The sequence below is a fragment of the Schistocerca serialis genome, chromosome 4 (genome assembly GCF_023864345.2).
Source record: "Schistocerca serialis cubense isolate TAMUIC-IGC-003099 chromosome 4, iqSchSeri2.2, whole genome shotgun sequence".
Lineage (NCBI taxonomy): Eukaryota > Metazoa > Arthropoda > Insecta > Orthoptera > Acrididae > Schistocerca > Schistocerca serialis.
The window spans coordinates 471,660,448-471,687,669 of NC_064641.1; the positions used below are offsets into that span (position 1 = coordinate 471,660,448).

Sequence of the window (27,222 nt, forward strand, 5' to 3'; positions counted from 1 at the left end):
GTTGAGTCCATATCACATCGAATTACTGCACTATGCCGGGCATAAGGAGGTCCGAAACGATATTGGGAGGTAACACATGACTTCTTTCACCTCAGTCAATTGTGTTAAGCTGATAATGGAAGATCTTGTAACAGTGCCTTCAGGGACATCGTTATTATTACACTTAATTTAGTCGCTAAAACAATATGTGACACATAACAAGTTAAGAATACATGTAATAAGCTCCTGACACATATAACAAATGTTCTTTTCGCTATCTTCAAATAGTTAGCAATTTATTTGTCCCTTTAATTGCAGTCAGTAATTTTAGTATACATGCTAAGTTGTTTAGTGCATATAGATAACTCGTCGGGTCAAAATGAGCCAAATTATGCGTATTTTATAGCTACAAATATCCACCCATATTTCACTGGAGCGTAGAGTTTCGCGTCAGCTATTTGCGCGTCGTTAAACTACAGCCAGGCGTGTACAGGCGCTAGTCACATGGTGCTGGTTTCCAGTCACAAACGTTAACGCAACCAAACGTTTTACTGGCGCGAGACACTTGCAGTGTGAATCTACTTCTGTGTAGTGGAAGGTGTACGCATGTTTTCTATTCGACAACTTTGGTTTCTGCGCAACGTTGTGGTTAAACAAAACATCGGGTGCGAGTTTTGAATGAGTGTTGATATTGTGATTAAGACTGGTTAATGAAGTTTATGAAACGGTGTCATAATGCCAACCTGGAATCAAATTCAGTCTCAACTTAGGAATCCGAATAATCCTGTTGTGTTCTTTGACATAAGTGTCGGGACAACGGTAGCACATTTACTCAGTGTTAAAATGCCAAATTACATAGTGATGTCTATATATGTATTTTTGTCATGGCTTTTAATCTTTCGTAGGAAATAGGACGTATGATTCTTGAACTCTTCGCAGATGTGGTGCCAAAAACGTGCGAAAATTTCCGTGAGTTTTGTACTGGCGAATATCGAAGAGATGGAGTGCCTCTGGGATATAAGGGTGCAATATTCCACAGAGTGATAAAAGATTTCATGATTCAGGGTGGGGACTTCGTAAACGTGAGTAATTATTATCATCGTTCAAGGTATTTGAAATTCTGAAACCGACCGAAAAAAATGGAATGCTAGGGCGCCATTCCATCCTAGTGATCACATTTTTCAAAAGTTTCCCGCTCTTCCATTTCCGATTTTGTTCAGATTTGCCGTGGGTACAAATATACCATGTAAATCAACTTGTGAAAAATGTGAGCTCATCATGTTGGAAATTGTGGCCCTTTATTTGAGAAGCTCTTCTACAAGGGTATGTTGCAGTCAAACCCCAATGTTTGAACCTTTCTTAATACAAGGGAACAGCAACTGGGAACCTATTGTTTTCAGATTCTATAGAATTTTTAGCCCTGAATCAGTAAAACAGAGTGTGGCAATGTGCAGAACACGTTGAGAGTCGGTATAATGCATCAAAATACCCCAAAGAGACGTGCAGAGAAAAACTTTAAAATTTTTAGCCTTCTTTGGAGTGGGATATCTCTGGAAAAAAACGCAAAAGAACTGCAACTGGGCACTTATATTAACAGCACCTGGGGCAGGACTCTCAGTCCATCTTCTTGCCTAAGTACTTCTTGTGTATCATACTCAACCAGAAACATGGTGTCAAATATAAAACTGCAGAAAGTGAGCCAAGTTCAGGTGCAAAATTGCAAAAGGATCACTTCAGAAGTTCGTATTTCCAGTACTGGGACCAATGACCTCAGCAGTTTGGTCCCATAGGAGCTTACCAACATTTCCAGGACCACCGGAAAGACCACAATTTTTTCCACTACAAACGTCTTCTTGTATCTTAGAGTTAGTCCACCAAAGGGATGAAAAGTAAGGTTGAACTTCAACAAAAATCATGCACAGTATACTACCGTCACAAGATCGTACAGCTGGTTGAATGCACCGTGCCAGGCAAATTGATGTTGATTTACAGCTAATGATGAAAACTTATACAGTTCTCATCTATAAAGACATCTTTTTATGAACCTGCTGGACAATAGTGTAATCTGATGTTGCGAAATTCATGTAAGATTCTTGTAGATATTGTCAAGGGAAGAAGGTTTTTGTCATAGCTAGAAGTTCTAAAGGAATGAAAACAGAAATGCCAATTGCTTGTAAATTTGAAACTGTCGTTTATTCAGTATTGAAAAGAAAATATGAAGCAAGAAATTGGGTTACCTAAATTTTGTGAGTTTCAACCAAAATAGTTCATTACCATTGGAGCAGCTGGAACTCTTTCAGTGCACATTTCTGCAGTCCATCAAAATGTGAAGCTGATGTTTAATGCAAAACCTGTTGACACTGAATACAAATCCCTTCTTGCTGAGACTGATTGCAGTTTAGATTCGAAGGATTGCATGCTTCAGTGGTGTGAAAGAGTGTGGTTTTGATGCGGTGATTGACTTCGAACTATGGACCAACGCTGGTTGTGATACACTGGAGACAAAGCAGCTGCCTTTTAAAGAATTTAGTGAAAATTTGAAGCTTTCTAGTCATCACTGCGTTGCGAAACAACTGACTTGTCACCTGAAAAAAGTCAAAGAAAATTTGAGGTCTACTGAATTAGCCTTTCTAATGCATTTCATGGAAAACTGTTCTTTTATCATCCAAGATGCTGTTTAAGGATGCCACTGAGAGAACAGTCCAGCAGCATCGCACCCGTTTCTGTACACTATAAAACTGAAGAAATACAACATACTAGCTTACACATTATCAGCTATTGTCCCGAACATGACACCATTGTCATCCATACATTTCTGAGCAAATTGATCAACAATTTGAAAAGTACAATGAAGCAGTAGTATGCATTCACTATTTCAGTGATGGTTACATTGCTCAGTACAAGAATTACAAAAAATTTATCAGCCTGTGCTACCATTAAAAGAACATTGGTAAACTATGTGATCAAAAGTATCTGGACACCTCCAAAAACATACGTTTTTCATATTATCTGCTCTGTTCTGCCACCTGCTATCAGGTACTCCATATCAGTGACCTCAGTAGTCATTAGACATTGTGTGAGAGAAGAATGAGACGACCTGCGGAACTCACGGATTTCAAACATGGTCAGGTGATTGGGTGTCACTTGTGCCATACATCTGTAAGCAAGATTTCCACACTCCTAAACATCTCTAGGTCCACTGTTTCTGATGTAATAACGAACTGGAAATGTGAACGAACACATACAGCACAAAAGCGTACAGGCCGACCTCTTCTGTTGACTGAAAGAGACCGCCGACAGTTGAAGAGGGTTGTAATGTGTAATAGGCGGACATCTATCCAGACCATCACACAGGAATTCCCGATTGCATTAGAATCCAGCGCAAGTACTATGACAGGCGGGAGGTGAGAAGACTTGGATTTCGTGGTCGAGCAGCTGTTCATAAGCCACACATCACGCCGGTGAATGCCAAACAGTGCCTCGCTTGATGTAAGGAGTGTAAACATTGGACTATTCAACAATGGAAAAACGTTGTATGAAGTTACGAATCCTGGTACACAATGTGGCGATCTGATGGGAGGGTGTGTGTATGGAGAATGCCCAGTGAACATCATCTGCCAGAATGTGTAGTGCCATCAGTAAAATTCGGAGATGGTGGTGTTATGGTGTGGCCATGTTTTCCATGGAGGGGTCTTGCACCCCTTGTTGTTTTGCATGGCACTATCACAGCACAGACCTACATTGATGTTTTAAGAACCTTCTTGCTTTGCAATGTTGAAGAGTGATTTGGGCATGACGATTGCATCTTTCAACATGATTGAGCAGCTGTTCATAATGCATGGCCTGTGGTGCAGTGGTTGGACAATAACATCCCTGTAATGGACTGGCCTACACAGAGTCCTGACCTGAATCCTGTAGTAAACCTTTGGGATGGTTTGGAACACCGACTTCATGCCAGACCTCACCGACCAACATCGATACCTTTCCTCAGTGCAGCACTCTATGATGAATGGGCCACCATTCCCAAAGAAACCTTCCAGCACCTTATTGAACATAGGCCTGTGAGAGTGGAAGCTGCCATCAAAGCTAAGGATGGGCCAACACCATATTGAATTCCAGCATTACCGCTGCAGGGTGCCACGAACTTGTAAGTCATTATCAGCCAAGTATTCCAATACTTTTGATCACATAGTGTATATCTGCTGAATGGAATTTTTGTGGCACAAGCCATGTTAGATCTCTGTGCGATGGAATTGGTGGAGTGGCTCAACACTTATCAGTAACAGCAAGCTTGCAACAAACTACAGATGATCAAATTTTAACCCCAGAACATTATTCAAATTTTGTGACCAACAGATACAAGGAATCAAGTTCATTTTTGTAACAAGTGAAGAAATAGAACACAAAAGATAGCTACATGAATAAATCTTTGAAAATGGTCTTATTTTAGCTGGAAAATTTTTTGCCAATGGATTTGATCCACATTCAAATGATACAACTTCTTTTATAGGTTTGGTTTATCAATCAGCTGATACCAGTAAGGCTTTCATGCCAATTTTAAGCCTTATTCCTGGCCACTACATAACCTGCATGTATGACAGTCACTGGCGGGTTGGTAAAGTATGTAAAGTTGATACTGAAGAACATGATGCCCTTGTCAAGTTCATTCACCCCTTTGGTCCAGCTCACTGTTTCTATTTGCCTGAAAGGTAAGATGAATGTTGGATTCCTGAACAGCACATCTTCATGAATATTGCAGTGCCTTCAGCAACTAGAACAGGACAACATCATAATTTTCCAAAAGCCATATTGAACAGTATTAAAGAAAAATTTAATTCTGTGAAGCTTTAATCCAGCTCATGCTTTGGAAACTTGTTTAAGAAACCAACAAACATGGCTTGCGAACCAAGCAAGGTACCCAAGTGAGGATTTGGAACCTTCATGAAGAAGCCAGCAACACAGGTATCCATGTTATGTAGCAGAATAAGCAATGTTTGATAACATCATACACCTCTTGTCTTTGCAACCACACATGGCCACTTCCAGGATAGGTACAGAAACTGACTCAACTAAAGGTTTTAAACTGGTTGAGTTATCAAATTTCCATGGTTTTCATGGCTAGTTGAAACACCAGCATTAATCTACCAATTGTCATTCCTGCTCGTCTTGAAGTTATGGGTTCAGCAGCCTATACCATGTCGCAATCTTAACATATTGCATATGACTTTTGTTGATGTTCAGCCTCATGTTTGGTACCTCTGTTGTGCTGACTCTGAGGTCCAGCAAGATGTTTCCAGTGCAGAAAATTGTGCTCTTTTCCTGTGGTTCTGGAAACAAAAATTTCTGAAATGACCCTTTTGCGATATTTAGGTCTGAACTTGTGGCTCATATGTTGTGATTTTAAATTCAGTGCTGTATTTGTGATTGAGTATAATCAAAAATAATTGGCTAAGCAGGAAGACATGTTAGTAGAATCATGTCCCAAGCTGTCAACAAATGTACCAAGTTGTAGTTCCTTTGCACTTTTTATTCCTGAGATATCTGACCCTAAAGAAGGTAAAAAAATGTATGCAGTTTTCTTTGCAGGTTTTTTGAGCCACTTTCATGCATTATGCTGGCTCACAGAATGCTTTACATTCTGTCACACTGTATTTTACTGATTCACAGCTGAAAGTTATCCAAGACCTGAAGGTAAGAGTTTCCTACTTGCTTTTGCCTTGTAATAAAAGAGTTTCAAACATTGGGTTTTGTTCATTTTCATACACATTGGTTGAAAAGCCATCCCACTAGAAGGCCACTGTCTCTCAGTATGTAAGCTCATGATTTCAAATTTTGCACAGGTTCATTTCTAAGATACGTCTACACCCACAGCAAATTTCAGGAAAATTGAATCTCAAGGAGTGGGAGAGCCATGATCACTTGAAATGGAATGACACTAGGAGAAAAAGGTAATTAATAAAACTTGATTGGACTAACCTTTTTTCAGAAATAAACTTCATTCTAGACTGTGTGTTACTTAGTGCACGTGTAATTTATTGTCTTAAATACTACCACTCCGGGAATAGGTTTGGCAGTAGTCCATGGCTTATGTTGCCATTCGCATATACATATATGACACATAATTGACAGTAGGGTAAACTGCAGCACTCTCATCAATCACTTTTGCACAATGGTGTACCATAATTTTTAGATACACCCTGATGGTAATGTTTTGAATTAGTTGGAGGGAACTCAGCAATAGTGAATGTTTGAGTCAGGCATTTAGGTTGGCCCACATACCCCAGTGGGTAAAGGGACTGCTCATGATAATCAATAGATTAAAGTTCAAGTCCCAGTATGACACAAATTACATATGTCAGGTCATATTCATAATATAATTTGAGTCAACAGTTTGTTTCATAAGGGCTGTTAGTAGATAAATTGTAAAAATTGAGTCAAGAACTGTCTTAAAACTCTTAGTATTTCATGGCCAAATGTAATTCATCTTAGTGTCTTGTATTGAAATTCTGTTCAAGATTGCAAGTTATCCATTATGTTATATCCATTTCTACAGTCTTGCATCCATTACACTCACCTACAGACTACAAATACGTATGATACAACGTCCATAGCCTAAGGGGCCGAAGTGTGTGGAGGAAGATCAGGCAACTGAACCCTGGCACATCAGAGTCAACAACGCTATATGACATTTACATTTTTAAAGTCTCCTTTTTCCTTTCTCTGATTAAAACACTTCAGTTTTTTTAATTTGCAGGTAATGATAATTTAATTGAGTATCATGCAAATTACGTAGAAGAGTGACTAGATCGGTATCTTATTTTGTCTTGCCTGTCTTCCGTTGCATGAAACAATTATTTCAATTTTGGAGAATTGTTTTCCTCTGCAGGTGTTCTATAGGTAGTACTTTTGATTAAATTTCCTCCAGTATTAACCATTTCTGCTGAAACACCTTTATCTCATATCTTCAGTGGCATTGTATACTTCATCTATATGGGCGAAAAAAGTGTAAATTCAAATTTCATTTGGCCACCTGCTTGGAGGTAACTATGTGGTACAAGCAATCGCATTGTTTGCAAGTTGTGTAAAATTTTTAAAAAAGTAAGTCTATGCTGGTTATGCACAAAAACAATTGTTTGTTTTGGCATACAAAATCTTCAAATAATAAAAATTACACAAAAACCCTGTTTTGAAACTAGGCTTTTCTATTGCTCCCAGAACTGTGTATTGTTTAAAATACTGTTAAAGTTCACAATAAAGCGAAACTATGTTTTTCCAAATTAACTGAAGTGTTTGACACAGCTTCCACAATTCTCAACTGTCACCTTTCAACATAACACAGATTTTGAGCTGTGCTCTAGATCAGGCTGTGGCCACAAACGTATGTCCAGAAACTAATATAAATGCAAAAGAAATATTGTCATTGTTCTGTTTTCTTTCTGTCTGTGCACATAAAATGTCACATGCTACAATATCTTTATGGTAAAGCTCGAAGGTATTGTTAGGTACAGTTGATCTGATTTTCCACCTTAAAGGTATGATTGCCTGGAGCCAGACTATCTTCATTTTTTAAGCTGGAAATTTATGTACATCATTATGTAAGAGGAAAATTGCTTCTGGTAGGGGCACTTTGAAACATGCTTTAGGGCTCCATACTTTGATCATTTCTTTTCTCAGTATGTTCCATTGACCTTATACTGACAGTTTTTCAAATTGGTACAAGCATAATTGTGCAAGGACATCTGTCGAAATGAATCAAATCGTACCTAATAACTTTACTGTTAATCGTAATAAAACACAGTGCATTCTATTTTTAACATATTTATTATTGGGATGTTGTTTTAATCATCTATGATGGTGGTGCGATAAGGGGGTGAATGGAATCTGATTTCTGTGATTTTTGATGGGTGGGAAGATCTCATTAGATTTTGATATTCACAGTACATGGTAGAAGTTAAGTACAGCTACCTTTACAATCAGAACGCTATCCACCACCAACTTTAAGCTGGTCTACATTGCATACTTTCATTCATTTGTGTCATATGGATAGTAATCTGTAGCAAATAAGTTGAAATACTGATAACTGTTTAGACAACAGGCATTACGAACATCAAAAGTAACAGCACTGACTGTGTGTGGCAGTGGCAGTTTGTAAGTAGCCAATGAGAGTGCAATGGTCAGAAAACAGATGTTTTGTAGCATTGAATGGAAGCAGGGCAGCCACACAATAGTTTGTAGGTGGTGGTGTGTTTGGGCGGGGGGGTAGGGGGGGGGGGCGACCTATGGGCATGGAGTATTTTTAATATTTTGGAAGACAAACAAATAAAAAAGTTCCAGATTCTTCAGCCCTGTTAAGGGTGATTTCATCTCAAATATTGCAGTTCATGTCAACTCATGGTCATGAATTTCTATGGAAAAAATATATATTAGATCTCTAAATCATAAGTATTAAGAAATAAAGTATTTCATTTTATCTTAATTTTTGTAGATGGTACGTCCCTTTGAAAAATGTATATTTTGCAAATAACTCTTAAAACAATTGAGAACAAAAAAACATTATAACTAATAAACCAAAAGTACTGGAGACCTGGCAGATATTTTGCGTTAAAGCTCCCTCACAGTATCTTGAAATTTAGGTGACACATGCATACGAATGGGCTTCCTTTAGCTTACAAATTTAAGATGAAAATACGAAATTAAAGTTAATTTTTCCACTTAAAAAGTTATTATTATTTTCTAATTTGGAAAGTCACGGAACACTATCTTTTCGGTCATATTACCAGAGACTACTGATGTAATTACAAATCATATCTTCTCCGCTCCAGCTATCTGTATTATGTAAATATTTATCCCTAAAAATGTAAAAAAAATTGCATTTTTGTGAGGTTTTATGCATTATTTACTTGAAAACCCCATGTGAAAACTTTTGAGATTTATCAAAATATTGTTTGGTTAATATTTTACTAGTCATAGCAGATACAGTGGGCAATAGTTTTCTGTTTAAAGTGTTAAAATGTTTTTAACGTTCTGCATATTTCACATCACTGAATTTCTAGTATACGAGGGTTGCCAGAAAGTAATGCACCGCATTTTTTGTCCTCAGCCAAAAACAATGCTACGAATGCAAAACATTATGTATGTATTATTTTAAGTCTCCTGAGTGAGTGTACCAAGTTTCTGTCACTTCCGACAGATAGCGTAGCTCCAGGACAGTTTCAAAATAGCGTCTGTAGGTGATGTATGTTACAAGCAACAAGCCGTCATTGAATTTCTCACTGCAGAGAAACTGTGGGGAATTTCACAAAAACTTGTACAAAGTCTATGGAGCATCAGCTGTCAATAGTAGTTCAGTTAGTAGCTGGGCATGGAAGGTGAGGTAATCAGAAGGCAATTAGGCAGAGCTCCATGATTTTCAGCCTTCAGAGAGACCATACACAGCTGTCACACGTGGCATGTTGCCACGAGCTGATGATGTCATTTTTGAGGACAGACACATTACGATTTGGCAGTTGGAAGACATTTTGAGGACGATGATGAGGTATTGCCGCGAGCTTATGATGTCATTCGTGAGGACAGACGCATTACGATTTGGCAGTTGGAAGACATTTTGAGGATGATGATTAGGTGATTTAAACAGTGAATCACTGGCTCTGCCAGCAAGACAAGGATTGGTATTGACAGGGCATACATGCCCTTGTTTTGCACTGGATCAAGGCCATAGAACGGGATGAAGATTATGTGGAAAAATAGGGTGTTTAGATAAAACATGATGATTCTTTCATGTATGTAATTCTGATTATGTTCAGTAAAGAATTGTTAAAGAAAAGAAGTGTGGTACATTACTTTCTGGGCATCCCTCATAAAATATGCATGTTGGCAACATTGTTTCCAGCGCTCTGCCGTTTATAACAAACAAGTGAGAACTTGCACATAAACTAGGCACTACACCTCCATGAACGCTAACTGCGGTTATCATTGGTTATGGTGTGAGTCTGAAGGTAGGCTAAAACAGGCTGAAACTGGTAACTTTATATAAAAAAAATTTAAAAAGCGTGATTGTAGTTATCTGTTTATATTCAATTTTAAATAAATAATAAACTGCTGTACTCCAGAGAGTGCGCTCTCTCCCAGTTATTGAGTGACACTGATGTGGATTTAGTTAGGCACACTGTGGCATTGTCATGTGTTTTGTATGATGCAGAATATTTTAACCAAATGAATAGCACTGGGATGTGGAGCCCATTAACTCCAGTTATAGCCAGCATATGTATAGAGTACTTTGAGGACATCACTCTGGACACAGCTCCTGCAAAGCATAGTTCATTTTATCATCACTTTGTTGTCCAGTATCACAGATTTGAAAAGCTGGGAGAATTCCAGGATATTGACAATATCAAGTTTCTGATGGGCGATTTCATATCAAATCATGCAGGTTAAGAGTGAGAGTGTCACGTCACTATTTCAAAGTTTGCTGCGCTACAGACCTCTCTATATGAGAGTATTTGTGAAAATTTTGTAATGAAAGGGAAAATTGAAAAATTATAATAAAGAAACCAAAAGTGATAGAGATCTGAATTTATTTTCAATAAATACTTTGTTCCCAGTACTATAAGACATGATTAATACATAAACACTTCTGAGCTTTTTTTTTTTAGGGGGAGGGGGAAAGAAACTATGAAAATTTGTAACTTTTTGTGAATTTTAAAATTGTTTTGAATATATGAATAGTCACAGGATATCAGTTGTATTGAGAAATAATAAAGTGAAAGGACCGCTAACTATCAGCTATGACATTAATGTGTGAAATTCTTAAACTGACAAAATATTTGCACATAATGATGAAAGAATGTGAAATTTTTTGGTTATTGAGGAATTATTTTCTCCAAATCTCCTTCCTAAATGTTCTAAAAATTTCATGGTGCGTTAGTTGGTCATTGTACAATCAGAGGGGCCAATACTTGTCTGTACAAAATGCGAGAAATTTTATAGGTAGACCTAGCTCTACTCTCACAGTCAAAAAATCATGGACACTTAAATATTTAAATTGATTGCTGATTTTAAGTAAATGTTGTGCAAAACTGGTATTTATGAATCAAAATAATTACTTTGGAACATTATAAGTTACTGGGAAAACAATGCATAATTTTGTTCGAAAGCATTTTATAACAAAAATGAGATATAGAATATTTGTACCCATTTTTCTTTTTATGGTATTATTCACAAATAATTGTTGTCCTCTGTCATGAGTTTACTTCTTCATGACTTTCCATGAATTAAAGCTACCAACAATGTAACAATCAACACAGCACTGTTGCAAAGAGTTCTATCTTTTTTTCTGCTTTTCATTGAACTTGTGTAGCTGAGCTGAATTTGCCCACAGATAAGGTTGATCCAACAAGAGCAGTACTTGGGAAATGGGAACTGCACACTGATCTTTTGATGATGGCCATTTGCAAGCATTAGCAGGACCATGAGGTGTCATAAAGGAGACAATTATATCTTGCAGCTCATGAGAGACGCTTATTATCTGTCCCAACCACCCCTGATTGCCATACACACAAGAAATGACGTGGCTCACTACAAAGTCTTCTAATGTATACTGTGGTCTCTGCCAGTGACAGGCTGCATTTTGTGGAGAACCGTTCTTGCAATGTATGTCCCATGTGGGATGCAACCCAATAATAACTTGATTGAATTCCTACCAAAGGCTTCATAGCAGACCACTCTTCTCTCTTTTTTAAATGGAATTCCCTTAATGTACTTTCATTTGTAATTAAGAGTTTCATGTTTGTTACTAATGTTGATATGGTGTGTACAAATCCAGTAACACCTCGTATAGTTCAACAGCTTCATGCTGGAGATTAAATCTTGTTGCAGGATGTTTACAGAGTCCTCCTACTGTATCATGTGCACTTTTTCCATGACCTGTTGCTGAAATATCCATTTTTTTGCCTTAATTCCTGTACTATAGTGTTGACCAAACTCATAAAGCTGAAAGCGGTTTTTAAAATGAGATGCTGCACCACCAGGCACACACATGGCCTTCAGATGCTATGTCATCAATTATCATGCTGACAGCATAGCATGCATGCCATGAATGAGATGAAACAATAGCAAAACAGTGTGATGTTCTAAGAAAATGTGCCACACGTGTGAATATTGATACCAGTGATGTGTGCCAATGGTAACTTGGAATTTCATTCTGCAAAGCAACAGACCAGTTCTCAACGAAGTCGAAATGAAGAAATAGTGTGTCAGCATTCTGGGACGTGGTTGATTTTACTTCTGCTATGGCCTGTTTCTGAATGCTCCGGATATGATGGTGGGCTATTCTTTTCATGACCCAATGCCTAAGCTCTGTAACAAACTTCTCTGGCTCTATTGTCTTTTTCACCAACTCTCCTCCCTCCCACAATGCTTAGGTTATGTCAATGTCAGTATCCTGAAGGTGTAATGCTTCAACAGTCATCACTTCAGCACCAGGACACATTGCACACTCCTGCAACCAACATTTATCTTGCGGCTCTTGACATGTATACAAAAGCATCAGGTCCATCTCTGTGTACTTCCTTCTTGTGACACTGCTTATGGCGGAAAAAACAAGTTTCAAATTAGTGCAGCAAATACATGTGCATACTCCCTTCACTGGCTGACATTTTACCCATTTTGGTCATAAGGAGTCGAATTTTGTGAGACGAGATTTTTTAATTTTTTTTGATTTTTATTATTTTTTTTTTCCTCAGGTTCTCCTTTTTAATTAGGAGAAATGCTTTTTCTTATTGATCTTGTCATATATATTTTTTAACCTTTTTTCACAATTTTCACAACAATTGATAACATCAGACTGGTTAGGACTGCCTGCTGCAATGTTTGTCATCACTTAGGTACTATTCGAGAGCAACAGTAAGCTTATCTTCTTGCAGTGGATGCGCCACAGCAAGAATCTGGGCATGCCCAAACACCTTTATCATTCTTTATTTAATGAGCTTTTGAAATCAAATAATCTGAGGAAGTGGGTATGTATTTCTGTATCTGCTGCTTAGAGTAGCTACCTGGTATCAGTCTCAGTATAGGTGACTGCTGAGATAGCAGTATTTAAGTTTTGAGACTGCACATCACATTTCATGCTCATATCACTATCTTCGTGTTCTGCACCAAGTTCATTTACATTATACACTACCTCTTTCTGGACATTTAAGGGGGGATATAGTAGGGGCTATGGCAGAAATGCTAATATTCAATGCATCAACTATTTCACACTCAGGAATATAACATCTGAACTATCTTATTCAGTTTCACATTTGGATGATGTGGATTGTTCAGGTGGGTCGTCACTAAATTTTTTCTTGTAGTGTGTGTAGCAATTCCTGCACAATGGATGTGATGCTAATGCCATTACTCGAGGACCAAGATATTCCTGCAGTACATCTGACAGATTTCCAATGATTGTGAAGTGTTTTTTAAAGAAAAAACACCACCAGCTTTTGTCTTTTGTTTCATAGTCCACACGCACTTTACTCATTCACTTCTGTATTTTCTCAGTGATTGTGTATCACACAAAACTCGATACAGAATGGTTTATGTGCAAGTTCTCTCTCATTTGTTATAAATAGAAGAGCGCTGAAAAGTGTTGCCAACAACCATATTTTACACTAGAAATTCAATGATGCGAAATATGCAGAATGTTGAAAAATTTCTAACACTTTGCACAGAAAAATGTTGCCGACTGTGTTTGCACTGACTTCTAACATATTAACCAAACAATATTTTTGTAATTCTCAAAAGTTTTCGGTTTGGATTTTTCGAGTAAATGATTCATAAAAACTCACAAAAATGCAATTTTTTACATTTTTAGTGTACATAATACAGATAGCTGGAGTGAAGAAGATATTGTTTATAATCACATCAGCAGTATTTGGTAATATGGCAGAAAAGATACCTTTAATGCAATACATCTATCAGGTCTCCAGTACTTCTGGTTTATTAGTTTTTTTTCTCTACTGTTTGAAGAGTTATTTACAAAATATACATTTTTCAAAGGGCCGCACCATTTACAAAAATTAAGACAAGATCAAAATGAAAATACTTTATTTATTAGTTCTTATGACACAGAGGTGTACTATGTACTTTTTCCAGAGAAATTCATACTACAAGTTGACATGATAGGTATGATATGGGATGAAAACACCCTTATGGAGGTAGAGACAGATGGTGCGTTGCCGTTCCTTGATGTCCTTGTCTGTCATAAAGCAAATGGGTGTCTCGGCCACGGTGTTACCTGGAAAGCTACCACCATCTGTCACAGAAACATTCTGTTCTGATGAAGCTGGTGCATTGAGTGGAAGCTGTCTAAGAAGCTGGAAACCTTCTGAAGGAATTGAACCACTTTCGGAAAGTATTCAAGAAAAATGACTACAACAAATCCCAGATTCTACAAGCCAGCTTTCTGAAAACATACAAGTAGAAGGATCCAGAGGAGTACACAAAGAGGCTGGCATTTTTGTTGTTGTCTTGCTCAGTAACAGGAAAGGTTAGCTGGTTCCTAAGAGACATAAATTCATTTGGTCTTCAGGGCTCCAGGAACAATACAAGAACTCATGAGGCCTATGAAAGACAATGTAGACCTCAGAATGCTAGGAGAATATAAAATACTGTGTAGGTGTGGACATGTACGTCAAACAGACTGAACAGTGCTGCAAAGAACACTTCAGTACCCTGACCAATCAGTGATAGCAGGGCATGCTCTAGGGAATGGATATCATATTGCATTTGAAAAGACATTTGTTACTGCAAGGATTAATAGTGTCTGAGATAGCTTCATTAATGAAGCGACTGAGATAAAAATTTGTGACAACATCGTCAATGAAGACAGCAGCCTGTTGTTGAGCACAGCTTGGGACCCAGCCATTGGAAGGTTCAAGCAGGTGTGCAACAAAAACATTACCTTATATGGTGCTGGAGCAAGCACCACTAGTGTTACAGAAGGCAACACAGCCATATAACGATGGTAGCAGCAACCAAACGACAGTCACCACTTGAAAATGGCCGAGTAGTACTCAGCAAAAAGCTCGTGGATTTTAAACAACTCGGCATGGCTGGAAAACCAAGAGAATTTTATCAATACATATTGGTGCAAAGCTATGCATTCATACTTAAACTGATATTAGATGACAAATTCCTCCTTTTCAGAAATGCTTTTTTCACTATTATCAATCTGCCTTTTATATCATCTCTACTTCACCATCAGTTTTTTATCTGCTCTAAGAGCAGAATTCATGTACTACTTTCATTTTTCCTAATCTGATCTGTCAGCATTGCTTGATTTAATTCGATTACACTTCATTATTAGTGTTCTACTTTTGCTAATGTCTAGTGTTCATCTTTTAATCTTTTTTAAAGACCTTATCCATTCTGTTCAAGTGTTCTTCCAAATCCTATGTTATCTGTGACAAAATTACAGTGTCGTGGACAAATCTTTAAGTTTTTATTTCTTCTCCTTAAACTTTAAATCCCTTTCCAGATTTATCCTTGGTCTTCATTACTGCATGCTCAATGTACAGGTTGAATAATACTGGGGATAGGCTGCTACCCTGCCTCACTCCCTTCTCAACTATGGCTTCTCTTTCATGTCCTTGACTCTTATAATTGCTGACTGGTTTTTGTGCAAGTTGTGAATAACTTTTCATTTTATCCTTTGCTATCTTCCAAATTTCACATAGTGTAGTCTAGTCAGCAACGTTAAAAACTCTTCCGTAAATCTAAAAATGCTATAAGTGTAGGTTTGCCTTTGTTCGACCTATATTCTAGAATAAATCATAGTGTCAGTATTGCCTTGTGTGGTACTACATTTCCTCGGAACCCAAACATATTTACCAAAATCTGTAAATAATTCATGTTATGTCAATATTGTACAACCATCAGTTATTAAACTTCAGTCTGAAACATAATGCACCAGGTGCCCTGTCCTTTTTTTTTCTCTCTTTTTCTGTCTTTCAGCAACCATATATAAGTTACAATGGAGAAATAACACAGCCAACCATTTGCAAATAATTGTTTAATACATTTACCTAAGTTCCGACACTTCTAAGGACATAATCATTAGAATGAAAAATTTAAAAGTCCTATAAAATAATACATAGGAAAATAAGTTTGTCAGAAACATTAACCAAGATGAAAAAAGTCATAACATAGAAAGGTTACTTACATAAAGGTACATTGCGAGAAGGCAGTTGTCAAAGTTTAGAGCCGATATGTTCAAATCCAAAATTAAAAATGTTCCAGCCTTTGGTACCTACATCTTGCAAGGAACATTATCAGATTAAGTGCCCCAGTAGCTTACATTGCTGCTATGAAAACAAGGCACAAGTTGCACCACCTATTGGGCACAGACAATGACATATGCCCATTTGAGGCATTATAGTAGAAATAACCGAATTAAACAATAGTTATAAAAAACAAAGATGCTGTGACTTACCAAACGAGAAAGTGCTGGTAGATAGACACAAATTTCAAGCTTTCGCAACCCAACGTTGCTTCATCAGGAAAGAGGGAAGGGGAGGGAAATACGAAAGGATGTGGGTTTTAAGGGAGAGAGTAAGAAGTCATTCCAATCCCGGGAGTGGAAAGACTTACCTTAGTGGGGAAAAAGGACAGGTATACGCTCGCGCACACACACACACACACACACACACACACACACACACACACACACATATCCATCTGCACAGACACAAACAGATTAATTATAAAAAAAAATTCAAAGGGTGAGAGCTTAATGTATTTTTGAAAATAAAGTAAATGAAATACAACTAAGAGCCATTTGTCAGGCTTTACTGAAATGCCCATTACATAAAGTGCAGAGTATTGTAAAGTGTTTACACACAACGTCTGCACAGTCCAAAAAAGTGCATGAAGGAAACAAGTGGTACACTTTTGTACGATATTTGAAGAAAAAGATGTTTCGGAACTCTAGGCACAACAACAGTAAAAAATAAGCGATCAAAAATCTGTGAGTAGTGGATTAAAAAGCCATTGAAAAAAATTTTGTTTTGTAATTGTAATATTCGTCGAGGACGAGGCCATCATCCTCAGAAATATGCTTGAAAATCTCCAGCCCTTCGAGTACATCAAGCCTCTGAACTTTCTCTTCCCTACGTAAAATAGAAATTTCTTCAACACTTTTTGGTTTTTGACCAGACATTGTTAAACACAGAAATGGCTATTAGATTCAATAAGAACTGAGAAAAAATGGGCTGTTGCCAAATTGCATGAAATCCTATCTTAACATCAGGTAATGCATGAACATCCAAAAACTTTCCAGTGCCTAGTTCAAAGAATTATTTCCAACAAAATTGGTGCTTTATACAAGGAAAAGGACAGATCAAATGAAGAGGCCTGTGTTTGTATCTTGAGCTCACAAAATTTTTTTGCATACATTCTGATTTTCATATTGAAGCATTTCAGATTTTATTAATTATGAGAGGGACAACTGTAAGAATTGTATTGCCAAGAGACAAGAGAAGAAAACTGGCTAAACTGAAGAGCATTTTACGTGTAACAAAAACCTGGTGTTACTAGTTTTCAGAGTTCTGAACATAAATTTTTAACAGAATTCTGAATAAGGCTGAGATAGATTTTACTCCAGAACAAACTGCCTTCACGGAAAAAGGGCTTAAATACAATGTAATGCCTAACCTGTCAGACAAAAATGTTGTAGAAAGTATGATTGTAGATCTTGAAATAGGCCTTGATAGCATCAAAATGGACACGTCTCGACAAACGATGATAGCTCATGGTGTGTGTAATGTTTTTGAGAATTATGCGGTTCAGGACTCCTGTCAATACTATTGTGACAAAAAATGGATTAAAAGTATTAATGTCAATCTAAATGTAATGTATTGCGAATACATAGAAAGAAGGATCCTTTATTGTATGATTATATGATAGCGGAACAAACACTGGTAGCAGTTACTTCTGTAAAATATCTGGGAGTATGCGTACGGAACGATTTGAAGTGGAATGATCATATAAAATTAATTGTTGGTAAGGCGGGTACCAGGTTGAGATTCATTGGGAGAGTGCTTAGAAAATGTAGTCCATCAACAAAGGAGGTGGCTTACAAAACACTCGTTCGACCTATACTAGAGTATTGCTCATCAGTGTGGGATCCGTACCAGGTCGGGTTGACGGAGGAGATAGAGAAGATCCAAAGAAGAGCGGCGCGTTTCGTCACTGGGTTATTTGGTAACCGTGATAGCGTTACGGAGATGTTTAATAAACTCAAGTGGCAGACTCTGCAAGAGAGGCGCTCTGCATCGCGGTGTAGCTTGCTCGCCAGGTTTCGAGAGGGTGCGTTTCTGGATGAGGTATCGAATATATTGCTTCCCCCTACTTATACTTCCCGAGGAGATCACGAATGTAAAATTAGAGAGATTAGAGCGCGCACGGAGGCTTTCAGACAGTCGTTCTTCCCGCAAACCATACGCGACTGGAACAGGAAAGGGAGGTAATGACAGTGGCACGTAAAGTGCCCTCCGCCACACACCGTTGGGTGGCTTGCGGAGTATCAATGTAGATGTAGATGAATGCCTTTCTAACGAAACCTGACAAAAGTAATGCTGTAATCGTTGCTATTCAGAACGAGTATGTATCTAAAACATTGGCATTACAATTTTTTGAAGAGAACAATGTTTCGTAGCTAGATGAGGATCCGACTCCCACAACACTAAAAGAAATTAGACTTGCTATTAATAGTGCTACGCATTTGCTTAAACCTTACCATAAGAAACAGCTTATTAGTATGAATCCACAGGTCCTAAAATTGTGTTCCCTGTTTAAGGCATATAAAATTCACGATCTGATACTTCTGATTGTGAGCAGTATGAACAGTTCATATCTTGAATTAGCAAGGTTTCTTTACAATAAAATAAAGAAGTCCTTTCTTTTTCAAAATAATTATTCTGTCGTCAATAGTCAAAAATTAGTCAGTAAAATCAAAGATTTGCAGTGTGTGCAGGATACTAAATTGTTTTCACTAGATATTATGAGGGTACATACTGCTGTACTTGTTCAAATAACTATTGACATCATTGGGGGAAAAAAAAACACCATCAGCCTGACGACCTGGCAATAGGTAATCCACTGGCAGGCATCTGAGCCAAAATTTTCAATAATTTCCTGGTAGAAAAATTCTTCAGTAATTTTTCAGTTACTGATCTGGATATTTTGTCATATTCTCAGTACATAGATGACATTTTGATCATATACAGTGGTTCCTAGGAAGGTATTGAGCATTTGATTGGAATATTTAATAGTATCCATGAAAAAATCAGATTCACATGTGAATTAGAAATTAATGATCGTTAGTTGCATTACCTAGGCCTTAACAATAATGTACGAAAAGACAGATTGCTACTTATTGTAAAGAAGACACGTCAAGTTGCAGACAGGCATAATTAAAAGATATTTAACCAAAACTTCATCAGTAAAACACACACACGCACACACACACACACACACACACACACACACACACACACACACACACACACACAAGCAAGCAAGCACACCTCATGCGCACATGACCACCAACTCCATTATCTCAGGCTGAAATGCAACTACTGTGTGGGATGCAACCAGCAATCTGGAGGGGAAGGGATAGTAATGTATGGATGGGAAGAGAGACATATGTTGTCTGGTGGAGTGTACAGGGACTAGACTGCCAACAGGCACATCACCAGGAGGTTGTGGGGCAGGGAGGTGGGGAAAGAAAAGGATAGAAATGGGGCAAAATGAGCTGACGCATTGACGGAGGGCTGCAAAAACACAGGGTGGGGGATGAGAATGGTGAGAAAGAGTAGGACAGAGGGGTTTGAAACTGTTGGGTGGAGGGTGTGGGGACAGTATGTTACCATAGGTTGATGCCAGGCTAATTATGGAAGTGGAGAATGTGTTGTAAGGATAATTCCCATCTTGTTGTAAGGGTAACTCCCATCTGCACAGTTCAAAAAAGCTGGTGGGAAGAGGGAAGGAATCAGATGGCTCGGGTAGTGAAGCAGCCATTGAAATCAAATGTGTTACGTTCAGCTGCATGTTGTGCTACAGTGTGGTCTATTTTACTCTTGGCCACAGTTTGGCAGTGGCCATCCATCTTGATGAATAGCTGTTTGATAGTCATACTAACATTAAAAAAACTGTGCAATGATTGCAGCACAGCTAGTAAATAACGTGGCTGCTTTCACAAGTGGTGCAGCCACTGATGGGGGAAGATGAACTTGATGTAAGACTGGAATAGGAAGGACTGGACGGGTGGATTGTGCAAGTTTTGCACCTAAGTCTTGCACAGGGATATTATCCTTGTGGCAAGGCCCTTAGTATTGCCATAGACAATGATATACTTTCCTTCGATATTTCTTGAAAAGCCACTAATACAGATCAGATTGTGTCCACTAGTTCAGTGCATCCTAATTCCTATCAAGAAGCATATTCCCATTCAGCCAATCATCATGTAGGTTCTGTACCTTTATCACAAGAGAAGCTTAATAATGAGAGGAATTTAATAAAAACTATTGCAGTTAATAATGGTTATGATCCTTCATTAATTGAAAACATCTTCAAAGTTAAAACTGATGCTGTACTTTAGGCATCAGTGCTGCTTCTGATAGTAACAAGTATAAAAAAGTTTTTTCGGTCCCATTTTAGGATCTATTTCTTACAGAATTGATCACGTTCTAGTTAAAAAATATGGCTGCAAAGTTGCCTTTGCTGTTAACAATAACTTGCAGAAAAATCTTATTCACAATCTCAAGTCCGCATTTGCTTCTGTACACAGTACAGTAGCTTATAGAATTACTTGTGATACATGTCCTGTTTATTATATAGGACAAACTGGAAGATCTTTCAGTGTCAGGTATAAGGAATATTTATCAGGAAAAAGAGGCAATAATGTACATAATTCCACTTTTGCTGACCATCTGTTAATTTCTGGTCAAAAACCAGAAAGTGTTAAGAAATTTCTATTTTACATAGGAAAACGAAGATCGCACACTGTATGTACTTGAAGAGCTGGAGATTTTCAAGCATAATTCTAAGAACCATGGCCTCATCCTCAAGATTATGTAACAAAAATGTTTTCAATGGCTTTAATCCACTACTCACAACTTTTTAATTCCTTTATTTTTAGCTATGTTTTTCTGTGTCTAGTTCCGAAACAGGTTTTTCTTCAAATCTCATACAGATGTGTACTACTAAAGTTTCCTTCATGCACGTGTTCTTGGAGTGTGCAGCCGTTTGTGTAAATACTCTACAATACTTTATGTAACGGGCATTTTAGTAATGCCTAATAGATGGATCTAGATTGTATTTCATTTAATTGACTATTTTTTATAATTAACTATTGTTTAATTTCATAATTTCTGTTGTTATGTCTCAAATGGGCATATGTCACTGTCTGAAACCGATAGGCAGTGCAATGTCTGTCTCGTTTTCATAGAAGCAATGTAAGCCAATGGGCCACTCAGTCTGATGATGTTCCTTGCAAAATGTGCAAACCAAAGGTTAAACATTTTTAAGTTTTGATTGTGGACTTGAGCATGTCTACACTAAACTTTGACAGTTGCCCTCTCACAATGCAACTTTATGTGAGCAACCTTTCTGTATTATGATGTTTTTAATCTTGGTTAATGTTTCTGTCAAACTTATTTTCCTATGTATTATTTTATATGGCTTTTAAATGTTTCATTCTATGAAGACACCTGTAAAGGTGTTGAAACTAGGTAAATGTATTAAACAATTACACAGGCCAACGAAAAAATTTTTTTGAAACCTTTTTTTTACTTTGATGACTGATCTTTATAGATTTTTATAAGCTGTATCCAAATCTAGCCTTAGTTTTTTTTTTTTTGTATCACCCATAGTTTTCAAGCAATATGCTTTTTATTATACAGTATAAAAATCCTAAGCTATACAGTAAACGGGGAAATTAATAATAAGCTTTGTTACAACATAAGCATGGTTTGTAATTACAGTAAGCTACTTAAAACAATGATATGTGTTAATAGAGGTTTCACTTGCCGGCTGGAATTGGTTGGTATTTTCTTTCTCTTTTTTCATTGAAGCTTCTAGTGCAGCTTTTTATACGATGAGTCACTTGCTGAACTTCCCGGTGAAGTGCTCAACAGTAGTCCCACATCATATTGGTGTTCCAGCAGCCATGATAGCGTTTTTCCATCACTTTAATGTCCTGGTGAAAATGCTCTCCTTGATCCTCACTAACATCTCCAATATTATCTGGGAAGTAATCAAAGTGAATGTTCAGACAGTGAACTTTCAGGCTCATTAAACATCCTAAAGTTTTAAACTTCTTTAACATTGTAGTTAGAAACATATTCTGCGTTTTTTTCATGTCCTAAGAACTTTGTAATGACTTGCTTGAATGATACCCATGCTTCTTTCTAATTTAAGGTCATTGTGGATTCAAAGTTAACATCAAACATAAATTTTCTAATGTCAGGTCCAACAAAGACGCCTTCTTTTAGTTTAGCATCTGTAATGTGTGGAAACTTTTGGCAGAGATACTTAAAACATGGTCCATCTTTAGGCAAAGCCTTTACAAACGGTTTCATTAGGCCTAACTCTATATATAGAAGTGATAGGGGTACATGTTTTGGATCTACAAGGTTTTTGCATAGAATGTTGTTCTCACCAGGTTTTAAAGACTCCCTCACTGGCCAGTTATTTCTGCAGCAGTGTTGATCCCTAGCCCTACTGTCCCATTCCCACAAGAAACATGGAAATTTGGTAAAGCCACCTTGCTGACCACAGAGCATGCATGCTACTTTTAGATCGCCACATATCATCCAACCATGAGCAAAATAACCTATTTTATTTAGCACTATTTCTAGGTTTTCATAGCTTTCTTTCATATGTACAGAATGTCCAACAGGTATACATGCATACATGCTACCATTGTGTAATAAAACAGCCTTTATACTAGTTTTGGATGAATTAATAAACAGCCTCCAGTCTTCCTTTTTGGTTTCAATACCAAACTCATTCGTCAGACCGGTAATGTCTAAGCAGTACACTAAATCACCTTCTTGTTGCAAAACTTGGAAAATTGCTGCTCTCTCTCTTTCTATACAAGTATATTCTGGTTCCAACTGCCAATAAGTTCTTTTATTTTAATCTAAAGCCAAGCAGTTCAGCTTTTTCTTTCATTAAGACCAGATCCCTAACTAAGTCGTTAAGCTTGGTCTGAGTGAACAATTTGGGCTCTAGACTTTCTGTATTACAATGGAATTCATCATCATCTGGTTCATCTAAATCAGAAAATACTTCTGTTGGAATAGAATTGAAATCATGTGGTGGTTCAGGAACCGGCAAATCTACACCATGCTCTAATGGTCGAATGGTGGACGGAAGGTAAGGGTAGCTTATGATGATTTCTTGGCTCCCTCCATATCATAGGAACAGCAAATGTAAAGGCTCTTTTCTCCTTTTTGGACCATGTTCTCAGATCTTCAACACACTCATAACATACCTTATTCGGTGCCCAAGATTATCTTTATCACCAAGTTTAGATCCAAAGGATGATAGATAAACCTTTTTCACAAAGTGTGTAATGTTTCTTTGGTGTTTTTTAGTCACGAATTCACCATAAATATAACAAAAACTGTCAGCATAGGTTTTACAACCACGATTAGACATTGCACTGAGCACATGTACAGGAAACAGGAAAGTGAGGTTAGGCTGACAGTAAACAAAACACCATCTGTTAACATAAAAATAGAATCAACCTTTTTTTGCCAGCAAATGTTTTTCAGCAGTGCTACCAATGTCATGTACATTCATTACACCTCCGTTTTAAATTATTTTAACTTGTTAAAATAAAGTTAATTATTTTAACTTGTTAAATTCTTTAAAAAATTGTTTAATTTAATAAATATGGGTGATACAGTTTTTTAAGTACCATATTTGGTCTTCCCAGTCTAAAAAACATAAGAATAAGGTATTTTCAGCAAAAAAAATTTCCATCTTCGGCCTGTGTTATTAGTAACCACCTAGCTGTGTTATTTTTCAATTGTAACTAATATTTATCATATGTATTACAGTCTGGTTGTAATCTCTGGTGCAGCACTGCGCACTGTCCATCTGCCCGTCTCATAAGAACTAAATAACACAGCATTGAAATTCAGGAAGTGAACTGGCTTTCATCTTCTATCTTGCATATATTCCATAATAAGCCTCCTGTGTAGCAGCCTCTGATATGTAGTGTGCCACTGACCCATTTACTGGAACCCTACAGTTCTCAACCCCATGGTGCAAGTCCAGGGACATACGCTCTATCTTGTCACTGAACCTTCTGAGTTTCTGGTTAAATCCTTTAATAGGACTCAGAAGAAGGGTGTGCTAATACGTTTTGGTGAAATTATGTGAGCATGGCTGGTTTTCTCAATTTTCTCAGCAAATCACTGGAATAATCATAGTATGACCTCGGAGCACAGGCAACAGTTATTGTGCACCACAGTCAGCTAGCAGTCACTGAGTCCTGTAGGAATACATACTGAGTGCACAAGGAGATCCTTCTCTTACCAAAGGGAGATTATTTGTTGGCAGTTAACAGATTCCTACCCTTTTGTACTTTTACTAACACAGGGCACAGCAGGCTTCCCAACAAGTGTACTGTGTTTCAATAGTTTGTCGTCGGTTTCAGTGGAGGACGGCAGCTCTAATTTGTTGATTACTGCAGTGTGTGTAATACCCTGAGTTCTTCGTGGTCTCTGCCCCTCCCCCCTTATTTCGAATGTCCAATTACTAAACACATACTAATGTGTAAACAAGCCATGTGGTGCAACAAAACAAGCACTGTGATACAGACTGCTTCCTATGTCAAAGAAGCTGTGAATAACTGCTTTTTATGAGCTGGTACAATGGGTGCCTCATGAGTAAAATGTTGGAGCCTGTTTGAAAGTGTCACACGCTTTGTGCCAATGTGGTGCCAGATGCAGAGCTTGAATGGAGCAACTACAGACACTTGCTGTTGAAAGGGAAATGGGAGGGGAGGCAGGTATGGGACCAGTCACTCCACTACATGAATGGGGGTAACAAGTAAATACAATGTTTACAGGATGATAGCAACTCAAATCACCAGATGGTGGCTTCTCAGTTCGACATTGAAAATCTGTTTTGACGGTGATAAATACTCGTCGAACAGTTATAACACCATTGCCTTTGACAGGCAGGTTCAGCATTCAGACCATCCACAGATACACTACCAAGAATAAAGAGCAAGCATTTGAATAGGTGAGTCACTGTGGCTTGCAAGCAAAGTAAAGTACTGGCTCTGTGATGGGTGGCTAAGGGGGACTTTGTATTATCGTGTTGACTGCACTATACCCTCTGTGTTCCTTCGTGTTTTGCGTTGATCACACAACCATAACCAATCAAACAAATGTTTTCTACTTTTATATTGTCGTCAGTTCTACCACGAACAATGTTTCAATCAATAAATATTGTTATTGATATAGCCGAGCGGTCTAAGGCGCTGCAGTCATGGACTGTGCAGCTGATCCCAGCGGAGGTTCGAGTCCTCCCTCGGGCATGGGTGTGTGTGTGTGTGTGTGTGTGTGTGTGTGTGTGTGTGTGTGTGTGTGTGTGTCCTTAGGATAATTTAGGTTAAATAGTGTGTACGCTTAGGGACTGATGACCTTAGCAGTTAAGTCCCCTAAGATTTCACACACATTTGAACTTTTTTTGTTTTGTTTTGTTTTGTTAAATCTTTCTTTCATTTAGTTATTTAAAAACATCACACTGAATTAACTTAGGGTAATATTTTGCATCATCACTGATTATGTGCATTTGTATAACAAAAAATACCTCATATTATGTACTGCTCTGCTTGTTAACTCTAAGTTAGACGACACTGTAATTTTAATGTAATGTGTTTTGAATATATGATCAGAAAGTAAACTAACCATGAAAGGGTTAATATAGGATGTATTTGATTAATCAACTGTACCGGTATGTTTCAGGGAGATGGAACTGGTGTGATGAGTGTATATGGTGGTGGCACTTTTCCTGACGAGAACTTCAATCTGAAACATGATGCACCAGGACTTCTGTCTATGGTATGTATTATAGGTAGTGTTAACCTTTGGTGCAGCACTAACCAATACATTTCAGTGTGTCTTATAGGAACTAAATAATACAGCATTCAAATTCAGAAAGTAAATAGGTTAAAAGAATAAGATACCATACAACTTTGACTCTTAACACCACCAGCAAGGTAGGCATGACAGTGTCTCCTTCCACTACTTTGTTTACTAATATCTGCAGTTTAATATATTTCATATTTACAGTTTTCATGAAAAAAATAATAAGAAACCAATCATAATATTACTACTATGAGATCTGTGGGGAGAGGGCACTGATGCAGAGAAACAAGATATACCAGTAACTAAAATAAATACTGGTCAATCTTTCATGCAAGAAACTAATTTCTATAACAGCATGAGAAATATAAAATAGATTTCAGTAGCCGTATTGCACCCAGTCAAATGAATACTGGTGTACTGATGATGACTCTTGCATAATGAATTACAGTGTAGTGTTCTACTGTTAATCCAGTTTGATCTCTGGAGATTAGTTTATATTATGTGTTATTTCCCTAACCTGCCTGGATAAATGTGTTTTAAAGCAGTGATTCTGGGATGGGAGCTGTGCCAGCCCAGATCGAATACACCCTGTGGTTTAACGACGAGAGTCATTGTGCTGGCCAACCTGGATGTGGCTTTTAGGCAGTTTCCCACATCTCACTAGGTGGATACCAGAGCTGGACCCATGTCCTGTCTCTGTTACATGATTTACAAACATTTAGAAAACTTTTGCTCATTTTCACATGAGCAACACTGCACACAGGACAGCTGGGGTGCAAATTTCATCCCAGGGGGTAACGGTGGCAAAAGAAAGGGCATCCAGCCACCCCCTTCAATTAACTTTGCCAATCCATTAATAGAGTCTGTGCAGGGTACGGCGGCCAATGAACAGTGACCAGTTTTCGTCCAAAGCTCTGAGCGAGTTCATTCATTTGTTCAGAAAGGGTGGCCAACAAGTGTTTTCCAGCTTTTGGCTGATCAGTGATGACAGAATTGAGGTGCACACCCCACAGTATTTCTCAAATGATTTTACAGAAAATGTTTGGCAAAAAAAGTCATTTTTGCTTTACTTATAGCTTTATATGTCAGGTTC

The 27,222-nt window shown here is 37.7% G+C and overlaps 1 protein-coding gene across 1 annotated transcript in view; it reads left to right on the plus strand.

Moving 5' to 3' along the window:
- The first annotated feature begins 599 nt into the window (after positions 1 to 599).
- LOC126475137 (peptidyl-prolyl cis-trans isomerase H) overlaps positions 600 to 27,222 on the plus strand; it is a 42,901-nt gene continuing 16,278 nt past the window's right edge. The window contains exons 1-3 of the mRNA XM_050102738.1: positions 600 to 798; positions 885 to 1,061; positions 26,007 to 26,102. Of these exons, the coding sequence (XP_049958695.1) occupies positions 715 to 798; positions 885 to 1,061; positions 26,007 to 26,102 (357 nt within the window). The 5' untranslated portion in view covers positions 600 to 714. The remainder of the gene's footprint in view (positions 799 to 884; positions 1,062 to 26,006; positions 26,103 to 27,222) is intronic.